Genomic DNA, 11779 nt, shown 5'->3' with positions numbered 1-11779 from the left:
GGCTAATTTTTGTATTTTTAGTAGAGATGGGGTTTCACCATGTTGGCCAGGCTGGTCTCACACTCCTGACCTCAAGCGATCCACCTGCCTTGGCCTTCCAATGTTCTGGGATTACAGGTGTGAGCTACCACACCTGACCTGAGCCACCAGGCCTGGCCTGGTCCTCTTTCCCTACCACTTTGTTCCCCTGAGGTGCCCGGTGACCTTATTATACCAGCCCCAGCCTTCTCTTGTGTTTGCTGCAGAAACTCAAAAGGGGAGCAGAAATGGTACGCCAAATCGCAGCTCTATTCCAGAATCCTCCCAACAGGGAGTGAAGAAAAAACATTTCTGTTTTCTGTTCTCTGTTCTGCAAGGCTATGTTCTTTGCTGGTGGAGTGGAGTGGACTAGACTACAGGCTTCAAACTGAGCTGGTTAGAATATCAATTCTCCTGTCAACTTGCAGCCAAGTTGTTGAAGTCTTCAAAATCCAAGCTTCCTCATCAAAAAAAAAAAAAAAAAGCAGCAATGATCTTTTCCAGGGTTGATGTGGGTATTCAGTGAGAGAAGATATTATATACTGATTATGGTCTTTGCCATTGATTGTGATAGCAGTAGTAGAAAAACAACAACCATTATTGGCATTTACAGGGTAATTTATTTTAAAATGGTAGTGCATATTGTTACCATTATTATCAATTATTTGGTGTGACTGTTATTTCTACAAGAAAACACATATGAATTAGTTTTACTAGAATAAATATAGTAAATGCGACTTGTACAATGAAAATGGGGGGAGGAAGAAAGGTGAAACCCCTATAATATACAACAGATGAGACATACCTAAACCATTGCTAGCTTAGGTATGTCTGATCTGTTGTATATTACAGGGGTTTGCCAGAACTTCCAACACAACCAGGCAACTCCTACAGAGAGCAAAATTATAGTATGTGACTATCGTCACTGAAGGTAAACGGGGTCTTAAACTCATCTTTTGGCTTCCAGATGTTCTGGTGTTATAGGAGAGTGATGGGTTGAATGAGTAAGGCTTAATGGAAAATTAGAGACCGGGTCTGCACTGGATGTGTCTCCCTGGAGAAGCAGGAAGGTTCTTAAGCCCCCATTTTTGGGATGCTTGATACCTGATGTACTTTTCACAGAATGAGACAATCTTGGGTTGCGTTGGTAATTCAGGAGTTTACCAAACCTAAATTTCCACACCTCAAAGACAGGAGTCATTGGCTAAAAGAGGTCCTCCTTTAAGACCATTCAAATCCAAATAAACATAAAAATTGAGGAAATAATAGTCCCTTATTGTCGGCACTATTCCTTGTATTATATCTCATTAGATTCCTATAGTTGCAAGCACTAGAAACCTACTCCAATGAACAAACACAGTCCAGAGAAGGGGACAGAAGGAAGGGTGGAGAGATGGGCTCAGAAGAGAACCAGGAATGGACTTAGAGAAGCTCAGGACAGTGGGAAATGGGTGGTCTTGATGACTGGAACTAATGGAAAGTCTTGTGGGAATGTAGCCCCAGAAATGAAACAATTCCAATCCTTTCATCTACTTTTGCATCCTTCCACTCAAGATTCAGAGTTCGGCAGGAAAGAGTTTAATGGGTCACACACCCTTGATGCTAGAAAATCAGGACCCTTTAATTAGTCAGATCCACCAAGGCTGCTTCTTATGGGAATGTGGAAAGAAGTAAGTCCCCAAAAGGAAATTAAAATGCTAGTACTAAAAGAAAGTAGGATGAGTGCTACATAGGCCAAAAGACAACGAATATCCACTATGCGTGTTCAACTTCAAGTAGCCACAGGTAGGAAAGGAAATAAAAGAATGGTCTGTCATTATGGGAAGACATATTGAAATTATAAAATGCCTGTTGTTGACAAAACTATTTACATTTGTATGTGTGACCTGTATGTGCATGTACAACACTTGACCTGTGAGTGAATGTTTTTGTGATTATTAAAATAATAAGATAGTATCTGAGGTTAACCTGGTGACAGCTCTCATCACAGGCTTCATATAAATGAATCTAAAATTCTCCACAGCTTACTCCAAGGCATTAATTTCCCTTGTGTCAGGCAGCCTTGTAATTGGGTTGTGATGTATTTTTAATGATATTTATTATCATTCAAGTGTTTCTAGAAAACTAAATGAGACATGTAATTTAGTTTGATTTAGATCTTCTTGGATATTTTCTACTTCTTTACAAATACAGAGAAGCAGCCACTTTTAAATTTTATGTTTATTTGCTATACAAAAATATGTGAATTTTAACATGCTTATAAGAGATATACATGGTCAGGTTTCTTTAAAAAGAAAGTAAGACTTCAAAGATCCAAATTTAGTTTGAAAGTGCACCTTACATCACAAATCCTGTAAAGCTCATTTGTGTCCTTGCTTGCCCTAATGAAATGAAGGGTTAACAAAATAGAAAATTCTGATTTTTCTAACTATAATATGTGTGCTGAATGTAACAATACAGTCATCCCTTATATCTGCAAAACATTTTATACTTTACCGACTTTCACCTGCTTTATGTCACTGAAATGGACTAAGACATTCAAAGAGTTACTGCTGATTGATTTCTTGTGAGATCTGTGTCCGTCTTTGTTACCAAGGGAACCATTTCCAGATTCAGCTTAATCTGAGTTTGCCCAGCTGCACAGTTGTTAACTTTGATTTGACTGGTGTTTTTCCATTTTCATGAAACTGTGTGGTTCAAGACAGACAGAAGGTTAAAGGGTTAGTATAGGATGACTTATTCTTTACTTAATCATTTCCTTTTTGGTAGGAAAAAGTAGCCTTGTTTTCTGAAGCTCAAACATTTGAGAGATTCTCCAGGGGAACTCCCTCTGATGAAAGGCTAAATTAAATCTGTTACATGACCCAGGCTGACAGCTGCGGTCGTGGATCCAGCTGTATGGACTTTCTCCGAACTTCTCATTTGTTTTAAACACAAGTGGCATGGAAGTTGGCTTCATTCCAATTACATTAAGGTCAAAGGGTCCTGGATTAAGTTAAGGCCTAAAGAATCCATGTGTCATTTAGATCTTCTATTTCTTCTAAGAAATCTAATCAGTTATCTTGATATAACACTGAAATTAGTTAAAAGCTATGTTGCTTCTCATTTGTTTTAGAGATTTCAAGATTGAAATTTTTGGAGGGTCTCTCAAAAGACCCCATGAATCATCACTGTGAGTGATTTGCTTGTCCGTATGTCAAGATGTGAAGAAAACTGAAAAATAATTAGCATGTGGCGCTCTAATAGAGCCTACTCTATTGGTACCAAACTAAATATCTAATTTTTGTTAGTTTTTCTGTGTCCTTAATCAGTATGAATAGTTTTGAAAATAAAGAAGCCATTCAGATATACGATTAATTCTGTTATGAATATTGAAAATAGAATAAAGGTTCAGATATATGGGAACAACAGCGCTGGCTGAGGAAGAGGGAGTTCCAAATGGCATCACAGGATCTACCACGTGTCACAGAAAGAACATAAAACTTCTCAAAGGAAGTGGGGAATGCTCTTTTCATAGTGTTTCTTGAAAAGACTAGGTTTTCTGAAAAAGAGAACCAAGAATAACTACTTCAGGTGGACAAAACTAGAGCAACCCCAATGGTGAATAACCAAGACATGGCTCCCTAATTACACTCAGAATGTAGATCCCAAAGATGCGATCCTCAGTCACGAGGGATTTGCCACAGAGATGTTCTCTCTTCCTTGTTCCATCAGTCCTTTTCCTGATGAGCTCCCAAGTGCCGACAAGCTCACCTTGTATCTGTGTAGGTCAGAGCTACAGAAAGATGTTCAAAGTATCTGCAACACTGATTGTTCTTTAGATTTTTCAATTTGCAAAGCTAATGAGTTTAATATTAAACCAATCCTAAATGTAATCCTTCTCTTTTGATCTGCAAGTATAAATACATAAAAATATTTTCTAGGCCATTTCTCAAGGAAAACAAAGGTAGAATTTCAAAGTCACTTTCATTTGCTGATACGCATAATTAGGTAGATTGCTTTCCTTTTTCCTGTGGGGGACAGAGTAGCCTGACTTCACTCAGGAGATGCTGGAAGGAGAAGCTGTCCCTTTATTATTTGAGTACTCTTCCTTATGACTAGGTTTTTTGCCTCCAATAGAATCATTAATTTTCTGAGTTTTATTTTAAGAAAATTTAAATAATAAATATGAAAGCATAGAGGACAACTCCTGGTACATGAAGAATTCATTGTAGTTGGTTTGATTAGCTGATTGGCATACATTTCTTGGGTAAAACATGTAGGGTAATTTTCTTTTTTTTTTTTGAGACGGAGTCTCACTCTGTCGCCCAGGCTGGAGTGCGGTGGCCAGATCTCAGCTCACTGCAAGCTCCGCCTCCCGGGTTTACGCCATTCTCCTGCCTCAGCCTCCCGAGTAGCTGGGACTACAGGCGCCCGCCACTACGCCCGGCTAGTTTTTTGTATTTTTTTTAGTAGAGACGGGGTTTCACTGTGTTATCCAGGATGGTCTCGATCTCCTGACCTCGTGATCCGCCCGTCTCGGCCTCCCACAGTGCTGGGATTACAGGCTTGAGCCACCGCGCCCGGCCACTGGGTAATTTTCAATCGTCTTCAAATAAAAACAAATCTACATTTGTCTGATATTCAGTGGTTCGCTTACCACTTTTCATACTTTATCTACTTGATCTTTGCAGCAACACTGCCCTTTTCCCATTCATGCCAATATCGGCTGTTGCAAATGACTTGTCGAAGTTATATAGCTGGTAGGTAAGAGATCCTGAACTTCCAACTAGAGATTCTGATTTCTAATCCTTTGTGACAATGACCAATACACATGAGTATTTAAGTTACCAGATGTTGATGGTTCCCTACAGAGGTGAAAAATATTATGGTTATTAAATTGCTAATTGCACATCTCCTTTTTGCTGACATTAGCTTCTAGAACCACATATATAATCTGTAATTATTTTCCCTGGTGTCCTTTCCCCAGGGTTTGCTGTATCTTTTCTTAATTACTTGAAACTGTTAGTGGTTGAACTTCTATGTGAAGTCTCACTGTGATTTTTCTAGGCTCCCTCTCTGGTGGATTTTCAAAGGGTAAACAATTTTAAAATCAAATAACTCCCCAGTGTTTCCATGAACACATGATAGTTTTGAGAAACCAAGTTCATTTTCTCACCACGAGGAAAGCAATACATGTTCATTGTAGAAATTTGGAGAGGGCAGAAAAATCAAAATGGCAAAATCCTAAATATCGTAACTGATAATATTAGGATCCATATCTGTAATCTTTTCTCTTTAAATTTCTTAAATCTTGTGTGATTATTCTGTTGTATTATATCTATTACCACTTTATTGAACAATAATACATAAGCAATTTTGCTTTTTATTACAAACTTAAAAAAATTTAGTTTTAATGGGTATGTGTTGTTTCTTAGGATGAATGTACCATAATTTCCTAATTATTTCTTATCCATGATGATTTACTGTTTCCCATTTTTAGCTAGTTTGTGCCCTTACTATCCCTTAGAGATATAGGTATTCTGAGCTCAAACTCTAGTGTCATAATAGCTATGAATCTAGAACCCCTGTCAAGATAACCTTAACCTCTTTCCTTCTGAGGTAGCGAGTGCCCTTTCTTTATCTTTCCTTTTGTACCAATGCTTGCCATCTTGATCATGAACTCCAGCCACTTGGTGTTTTCCAAAAAGAAAAGCCAATTAATATGCGAAATGTTGTGAGTTCGCTAACTTTGCTGAAGAATTGAAGCGTTCAGTAAATTTATGGCATGCACTGCACCTTTATTTATAGCATGTACTAATAGTTATTCACGGATTTATGCAAACCGCTGTCCTAGTTCCAATGTCCTTCCCAAAGCGCATCATAGCATTAAGCCTATCTCCACCATACACAGTTCTCTGAAAAAGATAAACCGTTGGTTTGGAACAGCAGCTCTGGAGTCGGAGTCTTCACACATTGGGTATAGCCTCCACTAGCCTACCTTTCTTCCTTATACCTTTGGATTAGGGTGACTATATTTTCTCCATCTTGTTACAAAGATAATATTGTAAAGACATCCTTGTATAAATCTTGGGTTATATGTGTGCTTGTTTCTTTAAGATAGAATCCCAGAAAAGGAATTCTTGGATCTCGATGACATAATATAAATTTATTTATTTAACAAATATTTATTGAGTGACTACTATTTGCTCTTTGTAGACATTAAATTTACAATACTAATGCTTTAAATCCCTGACTAGTGAACATTAAAAACCCATAGCCTTTATCTATTAACACTTGGGTAATGAGGATTATAGGTGTGGGCTCTTCTAGGTGTTTAAAAAGTATTATCTCATTTAATCCTGTGAGGCAGCACCTACTAAACCATTTTACACGTGGAGAAATTAATGCTTGGGGATTTTAATTACCATGCCTGAAGTTCCACAGCTCATAAGTGGCAATGCCAAAACTGGAATCCCAGGAATTCTGGCTCTAGGGTATATGTTCAACTCTCTGTTGCATCTTGACGTAGAAAACCTATACTCACACTCTCCTTTTTACTTTGGATTTTTCCAAAATAAGGCTGGGTAGTCTAGCTTATGTTTCAGTTAGATTGTGCTTCCATTCTGGAGGAATATGAAGGTGGTAATTTAGCCATGTAATTTTCAGTGTTACATACTTCAAATGCTTATTTTCTTCAATGTCATTTCTTCATCCATTTGATCTTGAATTATAGTGATGAAAATAATTCAGATATTTGTAGTGGAATACTTTGTTCTTGCTTGTTTCAAGCCAATTGAGATGCCCTGGGTAGCCCAGACTATTACAAAGATGACTGTTTTACCACCTTGGGGCTTCGATAATCGTCTTGGCATTCAGTAGTGAAATCAGGTAGATGGGAAGCAAGCATTGGTTTTTGTGACAGGAGCCTATTCTTCTGCTGTGAAGTTGAATTCTTCTGCTGTGAAGTTGATTTGGAGGAAAGCTGTGGATTTGGGAAACTAGATCAAACAAATCTCTTAATTCTTAAGAACAGGGCCTCTTACCACTGTGGTGCAACACCAGCCCTGTTGCATAATAACAGGTACTGGTGGGTGCCTTTTCCCATGCAGAGTGACTTTAGAACAGCTAATGAAATTCATTACTCATTTGAGAGAAAGAGTAAAAAGCACTATAAAAATCCAAGCCAATTCAGAGTAATCTTGGCACATACCTTATCCCAGTTGGTGCATTTCCAAAAGAAACAAGCACATTAAATTCAAGAGAGACAACCCAACCCTTGTTAAAGCTGTAAATCAATGCTGCTCAGTCGCCAGTTTCACTCAATGTCTCTGCAAGGAGCAGTAGTGAGAAATTAACTGATCCCACCATCCTTGTATACATCTGTCTCTTTATACCAAGCAGGCAGCTCCCTTGCTCCAGAGAGAACTACTGGTTATATAGCCCGGATTCTTGCCATTACAGATATGTAAAGCATCTATGACAACTTTGGCCTAATCCCAGGCTCTAGACAGTATGGAATAAATATATCATTGCTATTTCTTTTTAAACTTTATGTCCCCAAAGTTGTGATGCACTGAATATCTTGGATGTTACACAATGATCAACAAATACACTGGGAAGATTGAACTTCACCAATCTATTCCTCCAGAGGCCAAAACTTAGTAAATTACATGAAGTAGACCTGCTGGATTTTGCAGTCCCATGTCAAAATAACCCCAGTGCAATATCCTAAACGGGCAAGGCCTAATAAATATCATTCATTAATTGATGTCATAGCCTGAAATGAATACCTGAAATTATGCCTTCAGATGCTTGCAGGCCATATGTTTTATTTGGGTATATTTAGGAGAGTTAGGATCTAGTTTCTCTGTGGTTTTATTCATAACTTGTGACTTGGGAACTCTGATTTGCCTATTGTACCAATTTAGGTGGGATTGATTTTAGGTAACATTGGGGTCCCAGTAAAAGATCTTCTTTGAAAGATCTTGTCTCCAACTCCTTAAATAATGCTGGATTTTGGGACTAATGGGTGATAAAATTTAAAAGATAGTGAGAACTCGATTATAGAAGCCCTCTCAAAACATCCATATGTCATTTGCCTTTAAACCTATGAATGACAATACACACTAAAACCACACTCCCATATCCCTACTCATTTTGGTGTGAGGAGGGAGAAGATAAAAGTGTTATTAGCCACATCATGGGCTATTGCTGTAAGTACCAAAGGGCATCATGTACTTCAGCTGAAGAACTCTTAGGGACATAAACAGCCAACCAAAGCTAAGGCAGATGTAAGAGCTTCCTGAAAGGGTTTTACTGTACATTTTGTTTCGTTTGCTACATTTGATACCTACACACGCAATAGGGGGGAAAAACAGGTTTCAGAATAAGCCAACTGTTTCAGACTTGAAGGCCTGTGGGGGCAGTTGGTAATATAAAAGTAATATGCTGCAGGGTAAGATAAAGACTACTGAGGCCTACAGCTGAACTGGAGTGAAATACCATGACTTAAAGACAAGCCAATTAAAAAGAAAATAAATGTGGGTGGCAAACCAAACATCTGAAACATGCATTTGCCTTTTGAGCTGTCAATCTATAATCTTTGGAATTAACCTTTGCCTGGGAAATAAGGAATTGGAACTTAAAATAAGTCTAAATAGAATAATATCAAAAGGTAGCAATTCCAGAAAGACTTTTTTTCACTACCCAAGACTTGCCATAGCATCTCTGTATTTTCTGCCTCAAAATACTCAATGTCTCACAGCTCTTTCATTAAATATGTTGATCAACTGAATTTCTTTTCTCCAAATATTGTGTGAGGTATTTCGTTTTTACTAAACTAGCCACCTTTCTGGAAGGACCTTCTAGATAGAATATTCACCTGGACCTGGCATTACCTTTAGTTTCCTTAAGCATTTGTGAAGTGAGCTGGGTTTTTTTTTTTTTTTTCCTAATGTAGAGAGTACATGATGATCCTTGCCATTGGCCCACTATGTTCACATTTTGTTTTTTTTTTTTATATTTGGAAAATTATCAAAATATATATTGACTGCTACTTTGAGAAGCCCATTAGCATTTATTAAAATGTCATTGAAAGTTTCTAGGGCTTTATCAGAAGAGCTCTTCCAAAAAAAGCCTTAGGAGTTAAAGCTATCTGTGTGCTTTGCAGAATGAGGAAGGGTGGCACATGTGATTGTGGGGAAGGAAGAGTTTGGGTGGGAAGGTATCTGTTGATGTCACTTATGTGAAAAAGAAAAATAATAATTGTTTTCACTTATGAGATCACTTTAGTGTTCAAATTTCATAAGAACCACTCAAACCTCTAGGAGTCCCAAAATAACCCAGAGGACCACCGCTTTTCGCTTAGGTTGCATAAATGCTTCATCAAAAGGGTTAGAGGACTCAGATTGTGCTTTTGGTTTTCTGTTTTGGATTTTGTTGTGTTTTGCAGCAGGAGAGGGTCCATTTTTCTCACCATATGAGTTCTGTACAACTGGAGCAAACACATCAACCCTATAATGAAACAGTCACATTTCTCCCTCTATTTTTATGTTTGGCACTACGGGAGGCTTCTTTGAAGGGAGCGCATTCCCTCTTGGCTTCAGGAATCTAATGCAATGTGATTATCGGGCTACTTTTTCAGACATCCATTTTCACCACACTACATCCATAATAGTCCTGTCTTTCAGTTCTATTAGAAAATGACCTCGCTTGTCTCTGTAGAGACAAAGAGGCTCAGAGCCAAGCAATTAATCCTGACACAGGATCTATGTGTTCATGACAACTAAGACTGCCTGTGATACTTTGATTGCTAGCAAGGTGCCAACATTTTCAAATTGACCCAAGCAGAACTCACAAGGAAGTATCTAATTCAGAAGAAATGATGATAATTATCATAAAACCATAGCAAGTAAGCAGAAGGCCTTTCTTCCTGTTGACAAAAATTTACATAAACATCTGTTCTGAGGATGTGATAGGGCTGGGTATCGTGAACCTTGGGGACTTAATAAGAACAGTTTGAATTTCTGAGGGAGATATCAGGTATTTTAGGATTTTCTCATATTATTTCAGATCTGGAAATAATAGTTACGTGGCTTTGCCCTACATTCCTGGAGTCTCTGTGACTGCATTGGAAGGATTGTGCAGTGTCAAAGCCTCAATGATAACTAAGAGATGAAATCCAACCAGGCATAGAAAAGGGAGATGGTATATGTCAGTGATTAATACCATATTTTCTTTTTCTACAGCAAGAAAAGCCTAGGCTTCTCGAGCCTTTGGATTATGAGACTGTCATTGAAGAACTTGAAAAGACCTACCGGAATGATCCTCTTCAAGATCTCCTGTTCTTCCCCAGTGATGACTTTTCAGTAAGTCTTCTCTTCTCAAGTCATCTAGATTCAGGAGGGCCCTACAGATTCGCTCGTTGTCTTTCTGTGTAGATTCAGGGAGTCCAGCCCTCCCTGTGGCCACCCTACATCTCAGTCTCTGCAGCAGGAGTTCACATCCAATAATAGAAAGTACCCCAGGGCCCCCTCCAGTTGAAAGATCAGAAGCTTAGTGAGTCAGTGGCCACTGGGGACTGGGAGGAGGCCCGGGACACAGCCTGGTTCCAGCTGGTACTCGTGTACCTGTCAATGTCTGGGTTTCTGACCACTGCCTTACCTGGACCCACAGAGCACTTCCTCCCTCAGCCATTTCTAACTGAAAGCTTCCAAGCAACTGAAGCCAACCAATGGCAAAGACAGGACTCTATTAGCACAAAAGATGCAGTTCTTAAAAATCACCCTTAATCTTGGTTTGCCTTTCATAAGGAGATATTGACACTTGGGGGCAAAGAAAAGTAGGCTAGAACATCTTCATGGAGAGATTTGAGGTCTGAGATAGTCCCCTTTAGATGCACACTACCACATAGACAGCCTCTGAGGATAGTAGAGATAATGAATGAAAAGGAAATTTGGAAACAAACACAAAGTTCTGGATGGTGAGCACCCACATGGTCCAAACATAACATACTGTTACTTTGTGGTCTTAAAGATTTTTAAATTGTTATCTAACTATGCAAACAGAGATCTCAATGGGCAGTTAGTAAATTTTCCTGTCTCTTCCTAAAAGAAAGGTAGTCTCAGACATCACAAACTTCAACATCTTAAAGCAAATGAAAAGGCAGCTGAAGGGTACCCCTGTGAAACAGCCATTGTCCATGCAGACCTCTATCAGGGAGCATGGGTCTCAGTGCCCACACATTCCTCAAATAGCCTCAAACTTCCATTTTCTGTCTTACTTTGAGGGCAGGTCTGGCTTCTGGCTTTTAAAGGGGTGTTTTTTTTCACCTTCCTCCATGGATTCATGAAAAAGAAGGTATATGGAAGTTAATGATTTTCTGTTTCAAGTATGAAGAATCATGGAAGAAAGGAGACAGATTTGTAAATAGGAAGAAAGAAACTCTTCCAATGTTTTTCAAAATTTTAAACGGCTTCCACTTGAGTGCTGGCACATTTTGAGAGAGACTTATCTCGTGCAGAAATCTCATTTCCGTGGTTGGACCAGGCCACTGGAAGTTGAACTGCAAGCATAAAGTTAAACCACATTTTTTAAAATTCCACATCCTCATTTTCATTTTTCAGACTGAAGATTAACCTGATGAACAGTTTCTTTCTTTTCTTTCTTTCTTTCTTCTTTCTTTCTTTCTTTCTTTCTTTCTTTCTTTCTTTCTTTCTTTCTTTCTTTCTTTCTTTCTTTCTTTCTTTCTTTCTTTCTTTCTTTTTCTTTCTTTCTTTCT

General features: G+C 38.5%; 1 protein-coding gene across 1 annotated transcript in view; it reads left to right on the top strand.

The window, feature by feature from the left end:
* The window catches only part of DOCK10 (dedicator of cytokinesis 10), a 185896-nt gene that overhangs the window by 5723 nt on the left and 168394 nt on the right, over positions 1-11779 (top strand). Inside the window, exon 2 of the mRNA XM_011952036.1 lies at positions 10248-10367. Coding sequence (XP_011807426.1) covers positions 10248-10367 — 120 coding nt within the window. The remainder of the gene's footprint in view (positions 1-10247; positions 10368-11779) is intronic.

This window comes from Colobus angolensis, unplaced genomic scaffold (assembly GCF_000951035.1).
Source record: "Colobus angolensis palliatus isolate OR3802 unplaced genomic scaffold, Cang.pa_1.0 Scaffold33, whole genome shotgun sequence".
Lineage (NCBI taxonomy): Eukaryota > Metazoa > Chordata > Mammalia > Primates > Cercopithecidae > Colobus > Colobus angolensis.
The sequence above is the reverse complement of the archived record's forward strand: the minus strand, read 5'-3'. Positions and strand labels throughout refer to the sequence as shown.